The sequence below is a fragment of the Lagopus muta genome, chromosome 6, assembly GCF_023343835.1.
Source record: "Lagopus muta isolate bLagMut1 chromosome 6, bLagMut1 primary, whole genome shotgun sequence".
Taxonomy (NCBI): Eukaryota; Metazoa; Chordata; class Aves; order Galliformes; family Phasianidae; genus Lagopus; species Lagopus muta.
The window spans coordinates 20,421,402-20,443,117 of record NC_064438.1 but is presented as its reverse complement, the minus strand read 5'-3'; the positions used below and the strand labels follow the sequence as shown (position 1 = coordinate 20,443,117).

General features: G+C 37.2%; 2 protein-coding genes across 18 annotated transcripts in view; one reads left to right on the top strand and one right to left on the bottom strand.

The window, feature by feature from the left end:
- Positions 1 to 21,716, top strand: part of LRRC4C (leucine rich repeat containing 4C) — a 470,956-nt gene that overhangs the window by 358,907 nt on the left and 90,333 nt on the right. For 15 of the 17 annotated variants that reach the window (XR_007377541.1, XR_007377542.1, XR_007377543.1 and 12 more), the window contains 2 exons: positions 11,652 to 11,737; positions 12,902 to 13,035. The gene's annotated coding sequence lies outside the window, so the exon portion shown is untranslated. Of the gene's footprint in view, positions 1 to 11,651; positions 11,738 to 12,327; positions 12,443 to 12,897; positions 13,036 to 18,772; positions 20,613 to 21,716 lie in introns of those variants that run through there. The other 2 variants (XM_048947525.1, XM_048947526.1) reach the window with 2 other exon arrangements.
- Positions 2,761 to 4,882, bottom strand: LOC125694410 (uncharacterized). Its single transcript, XM_048947538.1, has 2 exons — positions 3,803 to 4,882; positions 2,761 to 3,721 (listed from the first exon to the last, which is right to left on the bottom strand). Exons 1-2 carry the CDS (start codon positions 4,392 to 4,394, stop codon positions 3,582 to 3,584), a joined length of 732 nt encoding a protein of 243 aa, XP_048803495.1. The 5' UTR covers positions 4,395 to 4,882; the 3' UTR covers positions 2,761 to 3,581.

The following is a 21,716-nucleotide window of genomic DNA, read 5'->3' as shown; positions in this document are numbered from 1 at the left end:
GTTAACTAAAAATACTGGAGTGATTATCGGATGTTTCAGACAGCTATCTATAAAACCAACTAAATTGCTTGATTATTCAGATGCTCTGGAGTACCTCAGCTATTTATAATGAAACTCCCTCTAAATAATGCAACTTCAATTCTTCTATTGTTTTCATGATTAGTATTGTTTATGAAAATAATATTATTGTTTTCATGGTATAGGATATAATATTTCTTAATCATTGCTAGAGGAGAAAAAATGCCTTGAGTTACCCAGTTTGTAGGTGAGTTTAACAACAACAGAATTATATGTATAGCTCCTTATTCCACTGTTGGAATAAGCTTGTCCTGAAGTTTCTGCTTATCTTGTATACTTAAGTGTGATTTTCAAGGAGTTGGAGACTAAAACAAATGCATCCAGAGATGGTAAATTTTTCTTTCTACCATACTTGTAGAAATGTTACATGCTTTATGGAGATTATGGTTCTGTAGCAAGATTTGGTTATAGTTTGTTTCTGTTTCTGGTTATTCTTGTCACAGTAAGATTCAGTGAAATCTAAACACATTGCTTCTGACAAGGAGCAATGTACATACAGGATCAAAAAAAATCCTTGAAAATTAGATGCTTAGGCATTTACTCAGTCTTGCTAAACATGCATAAATGGATTGTGAAAAAATTCAGAATGACATTTATGGGACATAAGTTGTAAAAATACAAAACTAATGTAGAGATTCAGAAAGCACCTAGTTGTGAAAAACTTGAACATTCTTTGCCTACTCAAATGTTCTGTGTATTCCACAAGTTTATTTGTTACTAATTACTAGATTTTAATTAGTAACCTTTAAATTAAAAAGTAAGTTTTATATAAAAATAACTTCGATATAGGACTCATTCAACATGTAGCCTGCTACTGACTTAGCAGTAGGAAATCTTGTTCAACATCTTTGTCAGTGACCTCAATGAAGGCATAGGGAATACCCTCAGCAAGTTGCTGATGATACAAACCTGGGAGGAATAACTGACACACTGGAAGGCTGTACTACTGTTCAACAAGACCTAAACAAACTGGAGAATTGGGCAGGGAAGCACCTGATGAGGTTTAACAAGAACATATGTAAAGTCCCACACCTGAGGAGGAATAACCACTTGCATCAGTATCAGACAGCTCCCCAGTCCAAAAAAGACATGGGTCTCCTAGAAGGAGTCTGGCAGAGGGCCACAAAGATGATAAAAGTCTTCGCTTTGGTGTTCAAATTAAGGAGCAAGTAAAGAATACTAAAACCAGCAAATTTTCAAACAGATGTTTTTATACTTCAAAATTCCAGCTCTTTACACTGAAATTATTAATTCTCCTGAATTTTTCTGTTTGTGTGCATAAGTGAATTTAATCTGAATATTTTTCATAGAAATCTCTTTGAATATGAAAAAGAACTGCTTTGAACATAAGTGAGTGTCTCATTTTATGAGGGTTGTATTTGGACTAAATCTTCTGACAGTGAATGTACATTTGCAATTAGCTATGACTCACAGAGCGTTAAAACTCTGCAAATTAGTTTAATTGTATATAAAAACAGAAAAAAATGTAAAACTTAGAGTAACTTTTCTAATAGCGTTAGAAAAGCTTTCCTCAGTTAAAAAAAATACAACCTTCTGTCATGTTAATACTACCACATTAGGTAAAGCAAGAGAAACCTTTAAAACATTTGTTTTTAAACAGTTTATTTGAAATGAGAGCAAGCAAGTTTCTGTGATGAGGAGGTGGAACTGAACCCCAACCAAGTTAAGTGATCTATTCAAATAGTTTAAAGAAATCTGGTTTTTAGTAGGAAACTGAAGAATTTCCGAATGCTAACCTACGATGCTAATTCACGTTTTTGAATATTACAGTTCTCAATACAAATCTTTGACTTGTGAGTTGGCTTTTACAAAATTTTAACTTCTAGTTCGCAAATATTACTTAAAAAGAGTTGTGGAAAAGAAAGGAAGTGTAAGAGTAAGAAAATTTGTAGGCTGAGCTAAAAATTTTTTTACTAAGTAAAAGAGAATTGAAAGTACAGAGAAAGGAGAAAGAAAAAAAGATGGTCGCTGACCATCTACCATAAGTTGATTGATGCCCAACTGGTTCCTCAGTGAAAGGTGGCTAACCTCCCTAAACACACTTCCCCCTTCTCCCTCCCATCCCCCCTGCCATTTTATGTCTGAGCATTGCTGAGGTTCAGGTAGTTCAAGGCTCAAAAGTGAATTTGATGGGTGACGAGGGTGGAGTTCAAAGGGATGGAGTGTGGCAGGGGAATGCTGCTTACCTGAAGTGTCTATACATTAATGCGCGCAGTATGGGAAATAAACAGGAAGAGTTGGAGATCTGCGTGCGGTCACATGGCTACGATCTCATTGCGATTACAGAGACGTGGTGGGACAGCTCGCATGACTGGAATGTCGTCATGGAGGGCTATGTGCTTTTTAGGAAAGATCGGCCGGCAAGGCGGGGTGGGGGAGTTGCTCTTTATGTAAGAGAGCAGCTTGAATGTATTGAACTCCACCTGGGGGAGAGTGGTGTAGCAGTGGAGAGCTTGTGGGTAAGAATCAAGGGGCGGGCTGGTATGGCTGACACCGTTGTGGGTGTGTGCTACAGGCCCCCTGATCAGGAGGAGGAGGTTGATGAGGCCTTCCACAAACAGTTGGAAGCAGCGTCACGATCCCAGGCGTTGGTGCTTATGGGGGACTTCAATCATCCAGATATTTGCTGGAAAAGCAATGTTGCCAGGCATGTGCGGTCCAGACGGTTCCTGCAATGTGTTGAAGACAACTTCCTGATGCAGGTGGTTGAGGAATCGACGAGGAGAGGGGTACTGCTGGACCTTATTCTCACTAATAGAGAAGGGCTTGTCAGGGAAGTAAAGGTTGGGGGCAGCTTGGGTTGTAGTGACCACGAGATGGTGGAGTTCAAGATCCTGAGTGGAAGAAGTAAAGCAAAAAGTAGGATTGCTATCCTGGACTTTAGGAGAGCCAACTTCGATCTCTTTCGGGGCCTACTTGGAGCTGTCTCATGGGCTAGGGTGTTGGAAGGCAAGGGGGCCTGTGAGAGCTGGTCGGCATTTAAGCAGCTCTTCTTCCAAGCTCAGGATCGGTGCGTCCCTGTAAGGAAGAAATCGGGAAAGGGTGGCAGGAGACCTGTGTGGATGAGCAAGGAGCTCATGCACAAACTCAAAGGAAAGAAGAAGGCCCATGAAATGTGGAAAAAGGGTCTGACTACTTGGGAAGAATACAGGAATGTTGTCAGGGTCTGCAGGGATGCGACAAGGAAGGCTAAAGCCCGCCTGGAATTAAATCTGGCAAAGGGGATAAAGGATAATAAAAAAGGTTTTTTCAAGTACATTAACAGTAAAAGGAAGACTAGGGAGAATGTGGTTCCCCTGCTAAGTGACGGGGGTGTTCTGGTAACGGGGGATGCTGAGAAGGCGGAGATACTGAATGCCTTCTTTGCTTCTGTCTTCAGTGAAAAAGCTCCCCCTCGGGAATCTGAGACCCTGGAGATTAGTGAGAGGATCTGGGGAATGGAAGACCCCCCTTCTGTCAGGGAAGAGGTGGTCCGGGAGCGCCTAGGCAACATCAATGTTCAGAAATCCATGGGACCCGATGGGATTCATCCACGGGTGCTGAAGGAGCTGGCAGAGGTGATTGCTGAACCGCTTTCGGTCATCTTTGAGAAGTCTTGGAAGACGGGGAAGGTGCCTGAAGACTGGAAGATAGCCAACGTCACCTCGGTCTTCAAAAAAGGCAAGAAGGAAGAGCCAGGCAATTATAGGCCAGTCAGCCTCACCTCTGTCCCTGGAAAGGTGATGGAACAGCTTGTACTGGATGTCATCTCCAGACAACTGGAAGAAGAGGAGGTTATCAGGAGTAGTCAGCACGGGTTCACAAGGGGGAGGTCGTGCTTGACCAACCTGGTAGCCTTCTATGATGTTGTCTCTGGCTGGGTGGATAGGGGGAGAGCAGTGGATGTAGTCTACCTTGATTTCAGCAAGGCATTTGATACTGTCCCCCATGACGTCCTTATAACAAAGCTGAGGAAGTGTGGGATAGATGAGTGGACAGTGAGGTGGGTTGAGAACTGGCTGACTGGCAGAGCGCAGAGGGTCGTTGTTGGTGGTGCAGAGTCCGGTTGGAGGCCTGTAACTAGTGGTGTTCCTCAGGGGTCTGTGCTGGGTCCGGTCTTGTTCAACATCTTCATCAATGACCTTGATGAGGGGATAATGGCCACCCTCAGCAAGTTTGCCGATGATACGAAGTTGGGAGGATTGGCTGACACGCCTGAGGGCTGTGCTGCCATTCAGCAAGACCTGGATAGGCTGGAGAGCTGGGCAGAAAGAAACCAGATGAGGTTTAACAAAAGCAAGTGTAGAGTCTTGCATCTGGGGAGGAATAATTGCATGCACCAGTACAGGTTGGGGGATGACCTGCTGGAGGGGAGCTCTGCGGAAAGGGACCTGGGTGTCCTGGTGGACGACAGGTTGGCCATGAGCCAGCAGTGTGCCCTTGTGGCCAAAAAGGCCAATGGCATCCTGGGGTGCATTAAAAAGAGCGTGTCCAGCAGGTCAAAGGAGGTGATCCTCCCCCTCTACTCTGCCCTGGTAAGACCTCATCTGGAGTACTGCGTCCAGTTCTGGGCTCCCCAGTACAAAAAAGACAGGGATCTCTTGGAAAGAGTCCAGCGGAGGGCCACGAAGATGGTGAAGGGCCTGGAGCATCTCCCCTATGAGGAAAGGCTGAGTGAAATGGGTCTGTTCAGCCTTGAGAAAAGGAGACTGAGAGGGGACCTGATCCAGGTCTATAAATATCTAAGGTGTGGGGGGCAGAATGGCGAGGCCGGACTCTTTTCAGTGGTGAGTGGAGACAGGACAAGGGGAAATGGCTGGAAACTGGAGCATAGGAAGTTCCGCACAAACATGTGCAAGAACTTCTTTACAGTGAGGGTGACGGAGCACTGGAACAGGCTGCCCAGGGAGGTGGTGGAGTCTCCTTCTCTGGAGATATTCAAGACCTGCCTGGATGCCTACCTGTGCTACCTGGTGTAGGGAACCTGCTTTGGCAGGGGGGTTGGACTCGATGATCTCTGGAGGTCCCCTCCAACCCCTACAATTCTGTGATTCTGTGATTCTGTGATTGAGTTGTATGGCATGGAATCTCTCTGTCATTGGTTTGAGTCACCTACCTGGTTTTGACCCCTCCCGTCCTTTTACATATTCCTCAATCTGCTTACTGTGGGGGGCAGAATGAAAAAAAGAGAATGCCTTGATGCCGTGCAAATTGTTCTGCAGTAACTAAAACATAATGTGTTATTGGCATTGTTTTGATCACACATCTGAAATATAGCATCATACGAGACATTGTGAAGAAAACTAACTCCAGCCTAGCCAGACTTAATAATGGTGAGAAAGGTCTAGAAAGCAAGCATTTGGGAAAAAAAAAAAAAAAAAAAAAAGACGTATCATTGCAAAGAATTGAAGACATGGAAATAGAAGAAAGATAAATGTTTCCTTCATGTGGAAAATTTGTGGAAAGAAGTGATTGTTATTGACAGTGGACATGATGTGTAGTGAACTTAGGCTGTAACAAGTTCTTTAAGAGTTTAATATTGTGTATCACTTTATGATAGAGAGACTGAAATATCAGACTGTATATATCTATCACTGAAGTCTTTCTGAACAAGCCAGGAAAAATATCTATCAAAAAGTACAATTGTAAGACCTTGTAAGAGAGATAGAATAGTTAAAAATAATAATAATAAAAATTACCTGCTGCACGTCCTCATTTTTTGAGTTGAGAATAAGGCAGACAAGTTGTAGAGTCAAGATAGTCTATCTTTATATTGCAACATTGCAGACTTTCTAATGGTGTATAAATATATTTATACTGGCAATCAAGGTAAAAATCCATTCATAGTTCTGAAATTTTGAAGCCAACTGGTTTGCTCTCTCACTTGGAAATTATATATTTCTGCTTTTTTTCCACCTGTCCTCACACTTTCAAATTATACAAAAATGCAATGATTTTCCCATAGATTTCAGTGACAATAGGATAAGTTAATTAAACTGGCCACTTAAACTAAATACCATAACTTTTGAGAGGCAAATAAACCGCTTGTGGTTATCTGGGAGCTGATCTATGAAATAAAGTGCAAGAGTAGAACAAAGCCATTCTGAGATAAATATTCTGTTATATATGTGTGTGTGTGTGCTTGTGTGTTTGTTTGTTTATTGCCAGAGGAAATGGACTGATTTTCTCTTGAGACTTACTTTATGCCAATTGTTAGAATACGGTCAGTCCAACAACAAGATATGTGCAAATCAACGTTTTTTTCTACAGTTCTAGTGACAAGATCTGTAAATTTGAAGGCAGCTTATTGTTCTGCACAGGCAGGAAAAAAAAATGTAAGTTTATGATATATCCTTACGTGTGTTTTTATCCTAACACCACATCTTGTTCATTTGAGTGGCAGCTGAATTGCAAAGTAATATACTGAATTAAGTGAACATCAAAATGAAGCTGTTCTTTCCAAGCCTACGAAGCTCAGTTGAGAAGAGATATTGACTTTGTTTTAATTTGTCAATCAGAACAGGAGAAGCAACTGTGATTACAGAAGGCTAATCTCTGTTCCTCTTTTCAGGCTCTTGAGCTCAGGCAAACTTGTATAACTTTCATGCTTGTGAAACATTTGCATTTCCTGCTGGGAAGTTCTGGAGAACTTAGGAAAGAAGGAGACATTGCTCTCTTCCTAGCCATCTTATTATTGAGATTGCTATCATAGCCAGATGACAACTATAAGCCATGCTTGGTGTATATCAGACTTTCCCTTACAGTAAACCACAACATCACCTGGTATCATGCAGATTAACTAGACAAGATTCCACAGAAGAATTAGGTTGGCTTTAGAACTGTAAAGGAGCAGGTAGGATTTTGCCTGAAATTTTCAGGAGACTTGCTAAAATCCCAAGAATGGTGACAGTTTATTTCCTAAAGTATTACTGAGCAGCTTTCATTTGTATTACTGTGGTAAGGATTGCAGATTTTGTCTTTTGTAGACATACTTATGTGTGTAGAAAGTTAATAAGAACTATGTGTATGCTGGGAACTGTAGTCTTCATAAGTCTCGTTCCATATTAAAAGAGAGTATGACTGCATCTATTTTACTCTTCTACAATGTGACTCATAGTACAGTGAGGATCTTAGGAAAATAACTGTACTGCTCTTAGCAATGTCACTGATACACTTAGTTTTTTTTTCAATCTATGAATTTGCAGCAAAATCACTGGTACTTGCATTTCTACATTTTGTCTTGTGTTTTCCTAGTAACTTGAGAGTGATTCAAGGATGAATTGATTTTCATACATACAATTAAGACAAGATAAGGATGGAAAATATAGGAAATGCATGCATAGAAAGTGTGCTTTATAATCCAAGGTTTTACAAGTATAAATGCTTGGAGAAGTTTGTGTGCAACCTTTTTCTGCTGCAAGGTGTAATTACATAAAGCCACATTTGCCTTCTGGAAAGTTTTGTTAGATTGGTTATTGAAAGCAAGAAAAAAAATCAAGAGTTGACTCATGCATTTGCTGAACTTACCTGGAATGGGAGACACAGAAGTTCATAAATTAATGTAAGACAGAAGTTTATTCAACTGAAATTTATACCAGTGTCATCTTTAATGAAGCCTGTACAGAAAAAGCTCACTGATGAGTCAATATGAAGTAGATGATCCTTTGGGAATACAGTACAGTACAAAGTTGCTTTCATAAACAAATAATAAGAAAGGAAACAATTTGGTCTCCTTTAGTTTTAGTATTATACTCAGTTCTATTTCAGTTTCCTTAATGCTATGATAGTGCTTGCAGGTAGCATAGAAAGACCTCAGCAGGAGAAATCTATACTGCTTGTCTGTCCTTTGGCACAGAAACGATAGTTGTTGGGGAAGGCTTGAATTTATATACTGATACATAATAGAATTTCATGTCTTCTGATTTTTTTTCTCATATGAAATCTACTAAATTTCATATTTATTTATTTATCTAGGTTGATGCTTAAAGCTGTATTTGCAAGGAAAATTGTTCTGACTCTGCTTGACAGGAGCAGACAAAAATGTGTGTATGCATGTATATACAAACGCATACTTATGTGTAAATATAAGTAGGTAAAAGTACAGCAGACAGTCATGTTGTATAAGAGAACAAATAATTCAACTTTTCTAGTGAAAGTATTTCTAGCAAACTCAATGTTTATGCTTTCTTCTCAAATAGGAACTGACAATTAATAGTTTGAAGTGTTAGAAACCTTTCGGAAACAATTCTTCCTATTGCAATGCATATGCACCATGCACAGCCACAGACTATCTTAAATTTTTTGCTAATTGTCAAGTGTCTGTTGAAATCAGAAAATTTTAATAATATATTAATAACTTTATATTTATATTCTAAAATTACCTATAACTAAATTTTACTTTCTTTCATTTTATCTGGATTGGTTCTGAATTAATCCATGCTGAGATAATATAATTTATCTCTAAAGCTGCTTTTTCCCATTAAAAAATTGTCAATTTTTTTGTTCTTGTTGATTTTTTCTTAACAAGTTTTGCCGAAAATCACTGAATAACAATTCTGAATATATATATATATATAAAAACAAAACAAAAATAAAAACCAAAACAAAGAAAACAATCATAGCTATTGGTATTGATAGCTATTAGTATTGAGAATGAGTGTACAAATGTTTTCTAGTTTTCTGTCCAGCATTCATCCTGTCCTTCTCTTACCACCTTTGCCAGCAGCATCATTGTTCTAATATATTCTCTCCCTATTCTCCAAGTATTCATTGAACTAGGGAATGGTCAGACTAGGAGGGTCATATTTTGTGTTATTTAGAGCATTAAATTTCTGATTAAATTAGATCATTAATTCAGGTTCCTTGATATGATAGTCTTTTACTGAGACCCATACCCATACAGTTGTTTGCACATTGGGCCCATGTTCAGATCACATTCTCAAAGGCTAATAAATGTGGCTAAATAATATTAACAGAGTACTTTAAACACTAAATTCTAACACCTTCTCAGGAAACCTTCACAAATATGTCTTGATCTGTAATTTTGTTTGTTGGTAGCTTGTGTTGCCAGAACCATTCAACAACAAGCAAAAACCCTGTGCTTGAATCGTGACAGAATTATTTCCCCAAAATGACCTGTGTCTCTGCTATCCCTCTTGGTACTGTTCTCAATATATGCTTTCTGCTGTGCATTGTGACAATCAGAGTGACACACCATGCAATGAATAATACTGTGTTATTGCTGCAAGTAGTTAGTACTTACTTCCCTCTCACTCCTAGCACCTTACCTAACAAACTCTTCTACTCCCACACTGTTGTGTGACAAAGGGCTTCAGTGTATATACTTGCTCTCGTTTAACAAAAGCAGAAATCCTTGCCATTCTAGAGCTTGGAATACAGGTCTCATTAGTACAATTGCTCTATAGGTATCTCATTTAAATGTCTTACAGAATCAAATCCCAAAGGTATGCATGAGTGAAATACAGAACTAACCCAGAGCAAGCATCAGTCAGCTTGTTAAAGGTGGAATATATAAGATGCTAGTATTTCAAGTTTCCTGCAGCAAGGTTTATATCTCAGATATTCTTTGTATCTTAATATTATATTCTGTAAATAAATTTCAAGCTGTGAGTATATTATCTAATGTATTTTTTGTCTGCACAGAATAACCTCAGTTAATATAATAACCTAGGTTACGGGATTTGGGGTTTTCATTACTGACCAGCAGGTTTAATAACTGACTCATCCTGCTGTACTCAGCCTCCCACCTAATACCATCATGACAAGATGCTGTTTTTCTTATGCTGAAAGGAAGTAAGAAATAAAAATTAAGACTTTTTGAAAATGGAATAGCCACAAATAAATTGGTGTAATTAAGTTGAAATGAATGGTGCTGACTACCTGAAATATTCCTTACTTTTGTAAATTACACATGGACTTCACACATTTAGGATATGTTGTTTTCTCAACATTAGCAAACAAAGAAATGGTGCTTTTGCTTGAAGGGCCTTTAAAGATGAAGACATATGGAGTTAGGTGATTAATGCACCTAGACAAACTGTGTAAATCCCAAAATGTTCCAATCCACTTATTTCAGCAACTGAATGCCACTTAAAATCTGTCCTAGTGGCTTTGTTTGTAGAACAGTGAGATTTTGTGATGTTTTGATGTCTTTCCACCTATACTTTAGCAAATGAGCTAACTTCAGCAAGCTCAAGTTATTTTCTGTGAAGCATTATTTTAACAGGAAACATGACATTCTGCCTATAAACTAGAAAACTTTTAGGCTAAAATAGTCACAGACCGGTCTGCATCTACTTCTCGTTGTAGTATATTCATTTACAGATTTAATAAGTACATTGTGATAACCAAAGGTAAATGTTATTTTAGAATAAATAAATTAGAAATGATGTCTGTGTTTTAAATGTCACAGATGTTTGAAAAACTCTTTTATGAAAATATCCATTCCTGTAGTGTATGGGACTATTAAAAACAAATCAGTATTAACAAGGTTGAAAATAACAACAACTAAGTCTTACTATGTAATTTAATAACTATTTTAATGCTTAATTCAATGATAAGGAGAAGTATACTTGTGTAAAAATATTCACTTTGAAACCAGTTATTTATTACTATTTGTGTTTATTTTTATTTTTATTTTTTCCTATAAATGATATAACTTGAGGAGGGAGGGGGCAAAATATAAAAATAAAATAGAAAAAAATCAAGCAAAAAACCTTTGTTTCCACAAAACAGCAAATTAGGAGTAGTTTGATGTTATCAGTGTTTTTGTTTTAAAATTATTAATTTTAATATTAATCTCAGGCCATTTCCTCGAAAAGTTGTTAATACAAAATTAAAACAATATATTTATAGCCTTCTTTTTGGTAGTGTTTGCATTACATTTGTACTTTGGACCTAAATATCTCTTCTCTCCCAAATTTCTAGAATAGGAATTCTAGTTAAGTGAGCTTTATGTACTTTAGAGCCACAGATGGTTAAGTCTTGCTTTTGTGAATGTGCTTTTCACACAGAATTACTGAATGGCTCGTCCAAAACTCATATTTAATTTTAGCTGGCTCCTCAAAGGAGAACCCATTTTAAATGGAGCTGGATTAACAAAGTGAGCTTTTGAGAATAAGTTCCACTTGAAATACTTTTAATGAAAGACCCTGTCCCCTGTCCTCCCAATTTTCACTGAATGTATTTGTATACAATTTTTGTAAAATTTGAAAACTTTACCCTAGTATCCCAGTTTTCTTGTTATTACCCACAGTTGTTGCCCAAAGCCGAAAACTTTGACACGATTACCACTTCTCCTACCTTAAATAAGTTTGTGGGTTTTTTCATAATGTTGGAGATAATTTATACTTGCATATATACGAAGGACATTAAAGCAGGTAATATTGTTAGGAAATGCATTAGCAAGGAGAAATGTAGGGGAAAGAAAGGAAACTATTGTGATAGATGTTCAACAAAATCAAACGCATTACATCACTATTATTTTTTTATTTTCTAAACAATCCTACAGCATTGCTGTACAGCTCCTTAAAGTAATGTTTCATTTCTTGCAGGATTTTTACCTTCATCATCACAGAAATCCCCTTTAAAAGACACTCCTCCATAGATCTTGAAGATCAGATTTGATTCAGTAAGGTAGGTTTCAGTTTAAAATTCACCATCTACACTGGGAAAGATGTTGGAGAGATTATAAGAAAACTGAGTCTGAAGTATCACTAACATAAAAATATTAAATGCACACTTTAAATAATCATTATTCTAATAATCATTTTCACCAGTCATGACAGAATTTTTCAGATTCTTATGAACATTTCTATCACACATTCAATAAATCATTAGAAATATTTTCTCACGACTTTCTTTAGAATTTCTTGTGGAATCCTATCCTAAGGGGAACAAAGATGTATAATGAAACTATTTCCTCTTACTGCCTCCATAGCATGTTTACATATTCCCCTTGTACTTGAGTGCAAATCTATTCTTTTACTCTTTCACTTTTTAATGAAGTGAATATTGTGGAACTAATTACTATGGAATATGCATTCATTATGGAAGTGATGCTGCAGTGGACTAGAAAGACCATTGGTCTGTTCTAGTGTAGCAGTAATCAGGTAAATTCCAAACTAGATAATCTTTAAAATCTCTACCTACCAACCTAAGCCATTTTATGATTCTGTGATTCTATGATTTTTATTCCACTTATTTACACTGATGCTGAAAGATCATTAGGTATTTCAGGTTTGCTATGCTCTTTAAAACACCATACAACTTCCATGGGAATTAATGGGAATGTGGAGATAGAAGTGAGAGATAAAGACTGCATGAGAAAATTTGGAAAACACAGGTAAAGTTGTTTTTTCTTTTTTTCTTTTCTTTTTTCTTTTTTTTTTTTACCAATTTATACCATATTTCAGAGCACTTATGAGCATAAATATGGTGCCTACTGCCTTCATTCATTGCTAGATCCTAAATTGTTCTCTCACTTTTTAATTCGTCTGATTAGAGTCAACAACTGTCAAAGTACATTTGTATCATACCACATTCAGAAATCTTAAATTATTTAGTATCAGCTATGGATTGCTCAGATACTGAAAAGAATGATGATTATTTTTAGTGGGTTTTTCTTTTTTGTTTGTTTGTTTCCTTTCTACTACTACATTTTTTTTTTCAATTTGCTTTGCATATTGTGGTGCACATCATATGTTGATTTGGTGTCATATATCAGGCTCTCAGACTGTGGAACTCTTCATATTCCAAGTCCTTTTAACACATTCAGTAGATATGATTTCTATTTTACAGGTAGAGTGACAGGTGTACAAGACATGGAATAATATATCCTGAGAGCATGCAAGCACTCTGGAAATACAAAACCTGTGGATCAGGTCTATGTGGTTTTTGATATTCTCACCAGTGTCCACAGTACTCAAAGGATTGATGGTAAGAAAATAGCTTATTATGTACACTATGATTTACATAGTAGAGTTAAGTGGAAAATACATTACAAGAATAGTGTAGCAGAGTTAGATGATAATCTGAGAATTAAGTGCTAATTTATCTTATATTTACAAATTATATCCAGATTTAATGTGTAGAGGAAACTGAAGATATTTAGTTGGAAGAAATTTATTTGATAGTTATAAGTACTTGAAAATAGATGTTGAAAAGAAGAGTTATCTTATTTACAGTAATTATTAGTAACATTTGTACTGTAAACTATGTTTTTTTCCTCTTTCATTTCAACAGTGTTCTCTATCAATGATGTCATTGCACAAACAATTTCTTCTTTTACCCAATTTTTCAAAAGCTATAATTAAACTTGCTTTAGGATCTTGCATGGTTAAAGCATATAATTACCCTTTTTCTTGCAGTGAAAATTTAGAAATCTGCTATGATAAATTTTCCTTGTCTGGGATGTCTTTTCTGAAGCTCTTTTCCCCAAACTAAAATTTCACTTTGAATTTATGCTAAACATGAGAACGAGGTGGTACAATTTTGCTGCTATGATTTTATTCATTATGTTTTTGAGGCATATATAGTTAAGATTTTATTTTCAATAAACACAAATTGTGTTTTCCAGTCACAGTAACCCCACAGTAGAAGAAATTAAGATGTCTGATTTATCAGCATTTATCTTGATATCAGAACATCATAATCTTGGTATTTAAAACTCACTGAAGAAAAAATGCTCTCATGATGTATAGATACCAATTCCTGAGTGATGTATCATTTGTGTCCATGTCTAGTTGTCTATATTCTTAAATTTTAAAGTCTTAGAAAAGTAACGGTAAGTTGTATTTGTTTTTCATTTTATTGACAAAATTGAGGTATTAGATGGGGCATGACAATAAAATGAAAGACTGTGCTCTATTGTCATTTACAGTTGCATTTATAATTAAAATCAAAAAGGTTATCCTTCCCTGTGAATTTACAGTTTGATGTCAGTGACACTTTGTCCTGGTGAGGAAATAGTTTGTCTATAATTGAGTTCTATGCCTGGAATTAAAGCTTTAGGAAAATGTCAGGATCTTCAGGGTTGTGTTAGAGGGAAGCGTGTTTCCTAATGGTCAGACAAAACCTCTGTGTTTCAGTTTGTACCTATTGCTTCTTGTCCTATCTTTGGGCCCTAGAGCCAGTCCTCTTTGCACTCTCCCTGTAGGTATTCTTTGATGAGATTTCCTCTGAGCTTTCTCTTCGCCGGATCTTGCAGCCTTTCCTCAAAAAAGACGTTCTCTATTCTCTCCATCTTTGTGGCCCTTTGCTACTCTCTCTTGCACTGGGCAGCCCAAAACTGGACACAGTACTCCAGATGTGGACTCATCACAGAGATGGCACAGCAGAATAGAGGGAAACCTGCTGGCAGCACTTTGTTTAATACAGCTCAGGATACCATTAGCCTTCTTTGCAGCAATGACATGCTGCTCGCTCATGCTTAGCTTGGTGAATTGGTTGACTCTGCCATAATGGAAACACTGACAATAAAGCAGAAAATCTAGAAAGTCTTTCTATATAGCATGTTGCCTTCTAGTGATGAGTTGTTAACATCAAAGATGCTCCTAACTGAGTTTGTTCAGTAGAAGTAATTATAGAAGCTTGTTCTGTTAAGCCAACTGGACAATTATCTTTCAAATTTACACAACAGAAAACAACATTCAGTTCTATGTTTACCAGAAATAATTGATACTATGATATTATGAGGAGTTGGGCTTATTGAACAATCAATTGAACTTTCTGTGCTTTCTAAAAGCATGTGTTGTGGTTCTACCTAGATCTTCCTGAATGGAGGATAAACTTATTTTTTCTAAGACTCTATGACCAAGTAGAAATTACCTATCAACTAAAACTTAAAATTAGAACTGCAAACATCAGATCAAATATAAGTGAAGATTAATACATGAGACAGCACTATATTCAGCTGCTAATTTTCATGATTTTATTTTCATTTTTTTCTATACCAAAACAATTGAACAATTATCAATAAAATCATACACATGTAAATATGTACCATGAGCTTAAATTGCATTACAAAAATCACATTCTCCCTGTGATATTATTTATGAGGTGTTTAGCATCTATTGAATCCGTTAATTGTGAGCTATACTATAGATCTCCACAGATGAAAGTATGTTTGTCAGCATTTTTTTGTTCTCCTTTTGTAAGCAGTAGCCTAAAAGATGATTGAAGCTCTGTCTCCACATGCAGTAGATTTTTGTCAGCAATGTTTAATAAAATAGAAAGAATAGTATGTTCTACAGCCTCGTTTATGATTTTATTTATTTCAATGAAGGCAGGACATTATTGGCTTGGAAGAACTTGGGAACTGCTTTTCTCTTCATATAAGCATAGTGGTCTGATTTCACACTTTTCCTTGAGCTTTGTTTATTCTTATTCAATTTTAAGATTTTTCTTCTCCTTTATTTGAAAACTAGATGTCACTTTTCTTAGACTTTAGTCATGTTTCTCATTCACCAAATGATTGACAATTCTGTGTCCAGTCTTTTCCATTAGTTACTTTCAGTGCTAATCACAGTCAGAAGTTTTGTTCTTCAACTCTTATTACTTATCAATAAGGAATTGTTATGACAGTTGGTCACTGTCTGTGTTCATTGTATCAACATTTGCCAGAACATACATTTGAGATTTCACACCATACTAAGGATCAGAGAAACTTACTCCATTAGCTGAAAAACAACCAAAGTTTCCTTGCTAATCTATGCTTATCTTTTTTCACTCTTTCACTGTTTATGTTTTTGACTCATGATGATGTTGATCCAGAGGAAGAGCCATAACCTAGTGACCTCCACTGTGTGAGTGGAATTTTGTACTATAGTGTCCAGGGCACTTCCCAGACTGGGGAAGACCAGATAACAGCTGCTTTTCTTAACACTCACCTTCACTTGAATGTGGCCAGTAGTGGGGAAAGAGCATGAAAAATAGCAACTGCTCAATTTAGGAACAGAACAGAAGCCCTCGGTATATTTCCTTTTTCTCACCTTGGCACTGCTTAGAAATATTGTGTCACATATGCTGTCCAAAGATTTCCAGGGTTCGTTCTTGTTGAATATCAATACATTGCTAAATGAAGTTTGTGAACAGATATGTATGTGTATACTCAGAAAGCCTTCAAAATAGAAGATTGAAAGCAATGTAAAATAATATCATTTGAAGGCATCAACATGCAATGTACTACATAAAGTCAAACAAACAATTTAGTCCAGACTCAATGATACCTTTTTAATATCTCATTAGTGAATGATGTATTGTGATAACGCATATTTGTTTTGAATAGATTTGATGCATAGGTGGCGTTTGAGCTTGAGAAACAGATATCATATATTGGATTTTGTTTAGTAAATATCATGCACCTTTTCATATAATATATAGTGTCATCTTATGATATCCCAAATAAGATTGCTTTAAAGGTATGTTAAAGGTATGTTCTGAGAATGTGATCACTCTATTTTCTATGCTTATTGGGTGATGAAAGTATAGCTGGGATATTAAAAAGCAAACTTTAGGATAGAAGATTGTATTATTGCCTACAGCATGTTGTAGTTGATATTAATTTTGTATTTATTCCTGTCAGTGCAAGAATATCTTCGTATATATTGCTTAACTACTGGCAATTTGAATTATATCAAAATGCAGAATATGCGTATTTCTGACAGAAATGAAATATTTTGTAGCTTTTTGTGAATGCAGTAGTTTGTATCCACAGAGATGCTGTAGATTTGGAGGTGCTTGTATCTTAAATTCTAATTAGATCCTTAAAAGCTGTGTGTCTTCTGGTTTCACTGCCTATCTATATATATTTAAATTCAGGTATAGCAACCTTCATATTTACTCACAAGTTCTTTAATATTACCAGGAAGTTGTTAAGGCACTTTTTAAAGAAAAAGTGGAGCAAACTTATGTTAGGCTGTGATGATTTTATCATTCTGGGAATATTCTGTGTTTTTTTTTTTTCTTTTTTACTCACTCCCTTCTCCCACTCCCCCCCCCCCCCCCCACTTTAAAACACTTGGAAAACAAAACAAAACAAAACAAAACAACTTTGTAGACCCAAAATACATCAGCAGCATTAATGAATCAGACAGGAACAAAATAAGCTCAATATCTGAGAAAAAAGATTGTTAGTCAGCAACTTTATCTCATATCACGCTCCCAAAGTCTTTTTTGAGTGTACTTGAAAGATGATTTTATTTGGAATATTTATTATAGCTACACAGCCTTTCACCCATGGTAGGGAATTTGTTGTTTGTATTAATGTCGGTGATAGTAAGATCAGATGCTAAATGATATTACAGTGGTTAAAGACTTGGTTTCATTTCATCATATCATAGCACTTTCTCACCAGAAAGCCCATGGAGTCAGTAGAATAAATCTGAAAGTCAATGTTAATGATTCAGTAAGTGTTATTTACTGAATTCAGCTAGTTTATGGATTTTTTAATTCTACAGAAACTTTATGATATGACATATAAGCTAAAATTTTGTTTTATTTTCAAGTATGCCAGTTTCACACCATAGATTGCAGAATGAGTAAGGATATCAAACATAATTTGACTTCTTGAGAGAGGATTCAGAAAGTTAGCTGTATCATTATGGGCATGGAATAACTCTGAGTTACTGCTTAATATATGAAGTTTGCTATAATTACCATGAAAGCGCCTGACTAATTCTTTTTTGGGGGTTGTGTGGAGGAGTTTGATCTATAAATAATTTCTTTCTAATTTTGAGAGAAATGCTGGCACATACATCATCCATATTCTGTTTCCTTTGATCCTGCAGAGGGTAGCACGTCCAACTTTATGCATGCAAGGTTTTCTGTAAAAATTATTTTGAATATAGATCCCTGTAAATATAAGACATAAGCCCAATTCCAAGCACTTCATGTAAACATACTTAAGTACTTCAAGCATATCTTGGTTAAATGACAGCAAACATCTCAGCACCTTAGGAGCCCAGATTAATGACTTAGTTTAGAAAACTCAGAAACCTTGATTAGAAGTCATGGTAATCAACCTGCAGGCATTGTGCTGCTGTGTGCTGGTGACTTATCAACTAGCTGGAGCAGTTGGACCCACTAAAACCTTAAGGCACTTCATAGGGCTTTTGGCAAGGAGCACCTGCCAAAATAGAGTTTTAAGTAACTTTTTTGTACAAGGTTTTGTGTACAAGTTTTAAACAAATATTTATTTCTGTAATTGGAAAGCTGATTGTCTCTATATACAAGCGATTTCCACTGTTAATTTTTTTCTCTTTTTTTGCAAAACTATTTCATTTCATTTCACTGTCATTCCTCTATCTCTGTGGCTATGCTGGTACCTGTGAATAGTGGTTGATCTGTCAGAATCAGACAGGCTTTTAAGAAAATGAGCTTTGACATTCCGTTCCTTAAGATGATCCCTTGCTTTTCAATTACTGCTTTCTGACTTGGAGGTTTCTTAAGGTAACTCGGAGCTTGTTCCCACACTGTCAACCAGGTGGCAGCAGTGCCACGTCAGAACGGTTCCAACACCCTTTCCCTGACATCAAGCGTTAATGCAATTGACCAATCAGTGCTAAGATGATGGGAGGTAATTGGGTAATTGTATTTTACTGATCACAAGCAGAGAAAAGAAGGGGAAGGGGGGAGGAAAAAAAAAAAAAAAAAAAAAGAGAGAGAGAGAGAAAGAAAGAGAACGGAAGGGGTGAAGGAGGAGTATAGCGAGGAGGACTGACCCCGGGACATTTGCAAATCCTAGTGTGCCTCTGAAAGGTGGGGAGTCAGACAAAGCCAGAGCGACAGAAAAGCGGATCTACTCCCAGCAGCAACAACAGGAGCTGCCTGGAACTGGATATATACATAGATGTGTATGTACGTGCACACACAAGAAGAATTCAAGCTGAAGCTAATGGGAGGGAGAAAGGATTTTGGCTGTGCAAAACGCTATGCGTTTCAGGCATGCAACTAAAAACTGAAAGAAGAGGCTGTGCTCCCGGGGATGTGTCATCTTGGAAGGGAGACAGGCAGGAAGGAAGGAAGAAAAGGGGGAAGATAACTAGCATGTGGAAGACGATGGGATTCTAACTCACTGCTGTGCAGAAGGGAAATCCAACTTGTAGATCTGAAATACACCGGGCAGAGATTGCAAATGTGATCGGAGCTGCGTTGAAACAGAGAAAGAGAAGAAAAGGGAGGCAGAGGCTGGAGAGCTTTTATCCTTCTCCCTCTCTCTTTCCCTCTCTGCTCAAAGAAGAAATAGAAGTTTATCTGTCTTGGTGCTGCTGGATCTTTATAGCTGCTGAACAAAAGATGGAGAAGAAGCTAAAATGAAAAGCAGAGGGAAACCAGTGCTTTCGAAACAGGGCTAAGAAGACAAATCACGCCTCCCCAGGGTTCTTTTGTGCCCCATCGGGGGAGTTTTAACATCAGAAAGATTTTGAGAAGTGTGGGGAGCAAAGGGGAGAGTGGGCGTTAAAAACACCCATCCTGAGTGTTTAAAAAATAACAAGGGGATGGATTTATTCTTGACAGCTGGTGGGAACCTTGAATTTTTCTCTATTCCCTCCCTCCTTCATTCCATTTAATGTGAGATTATGAAAATGCAGAGGAGTTGGAGGGAAGGCAAAGGATATAATGTGGAGTTTGAAGCGAGGAAGAGAGTGCTGATGCTGTGGATTGCTGACTTCTTGCTGAAATCAAAAATCCAATTGCGCACTGGGTTGTGATTGGAAATCTAATCAGATCTTTGAAGAGAAGGGAGAGAAACTAAAAGTTATTGTATTGACATATACAAATAAAAATTTAATTGCAAACGGAGATTCTATCCTAAAGGAGTGTGGGGGATAGGGAAAAAGAAGAATGGGAATCCCCATTCTAATGTGGAGACACACAGATTGGATAATTGATAGTGCAGCAAAGAAGGGGGAAGAAGAAAATTGCCTGGCAAGACCTGGATCTTAACAGTCACAACAAAATTGCATTAAAATAATACAGATGGAGGGCTGCTTAAACAGAAATACAGCTCTTTCTGCTCTCCAGAGAAAAAACAAATAGCAAGCAATGGAGAGCAGAGAAGCTAGAGTGGCAGAAAACCTCAGAAAAAGGGTAGTAGGCAAAGGATCCACTGTGGAATGAAAAGTTTCAGAAAGGAGAAAGACCATTCATCCTCTGCAATAATTTTTCTTTTCTTGTCTTGGTGTTTTAAACCCCTCTTCTCCTGTGGAGCAAACATCATCGTTACCACTACAGCAATTTTAAACAGAAAAGTTGAACACAACAGAGAAAATAAAGGACAGAGAAGAAAAAAGCAAAATTGCTGGAGGGAGAGAGTTCAGCAGTGTTGGGTTGGATTGGTACCTGCATGGACTGAAATTGCTTGGAAATTGCAGTTGGATATATTTTATTTTTGTTTCCTGTCTTGTTTTTAATTTTGGTTTGGTTGCTGAAATGAAATAGTTTTCATAACCCCTCCCCCACCCTGTTTTTTCATAACCACTCGGATTTCCAGCTGGATAGTCTTTGAGAATATAGTAAGTACAATTTCCATTTTATTATTATTTTATTATTTCTTACAGGGGAAAAAGTAATAATAATAATAATAAGTGCCCCATTGCATCTTTTTCTTCTACCTCTTTCTTTGCTCTCTTCCCCAGCCTGAGTAAAGAATCCAGTTGAATTTTGGTAATGGCAGAGGAGAGGAATGGGGGGGAACTGGCATAAGGAAGGAAGAAAAGGAGGAATGAGAGCAGAACTGAAATCTCAAATATTCCTGTTCGTAAAACTCCAGCCTTGGTAGTGTGTTGCAGATACCTGCTGGCGTGGCTTTATGGCATTTGTAAATGTTTCACTAGCAAAGGAATCTTTTGAGAAAGCCCCTGCAGTGAGTGATGGGTGCTGCCTGTTTGCCCAATCTCTAAAAAAAAAGATGCAAGTTGCATATAATTGTATGCACAGAGGAGGTTTGTTTATTTATTTATTTGTTTGTTTAGTAAATGTTTAAAATAAACGCTGATTTCAGTGCTGGCATCCAGTCTGACATTGCAGATCAATATGGTGTATTAACAGGAAAATTTTATAATCAAGCAAGGAAGTAAAGTATGGCTTTTGGCAGGAGCGGGGGCGTGTAGGGCAAGGGGTGGTATAGGGAGTGGTAATGGTTTTTGAGGAGGCAGCTCTGAGAGAAATGGAATATTTTACACTCCATTGCTGAGAACAAATAGTAACAGGCAGAGAGAGGGCATTCTTCTCTTGAAGGGGAGTTTAGAGAATGGCTGTACTAGCCACTCGTGCCCTCCAGATCTCCTAGGAAATTCTTTGCAATTTTGTGGTGAATCCTCCAGTCTCCCCTAGGACTTTTCTGACAGTTGAAAAAGATTTACTTTGATTGACATGCAGTGAGAGGATACAGTTAGGAGATTTTTATCCTTACGTTGATAATGAAAATAATAGAAAGTGGCTTGTAGATGGTGGTGTTAACAGATTAGCAGTGATCTGTAACATTTCAGTAAATGTCTCTCCCTTTCTTTAGAAATCTGATGTGGGAGTGTGGAATGAAGTCAGGATAACTTATAATTTGAAATGAAGGTCCTGTTTTCCTGTGGAGGATCATGCTACTTTGGTCCACTCTTCCGGCA

Bases quoted from the DNA above. Each gene is read 5' to 3' on its own strand.
- LOC125694410 (XM_048947538.1), bottom strand. From the start codon at position 4,394: ATGCAAGACTCTACACTTGCTTTTGTTAAACCTCATCTGGTTTCTTTC. The intron at 3,722-3,802 runs GTGAGGCTGACT...GCTATCTTCCAG, and splicing joins TCACCTTTCCAGGGACAGAG to TCTTCAGGCACCTTCCCCGT.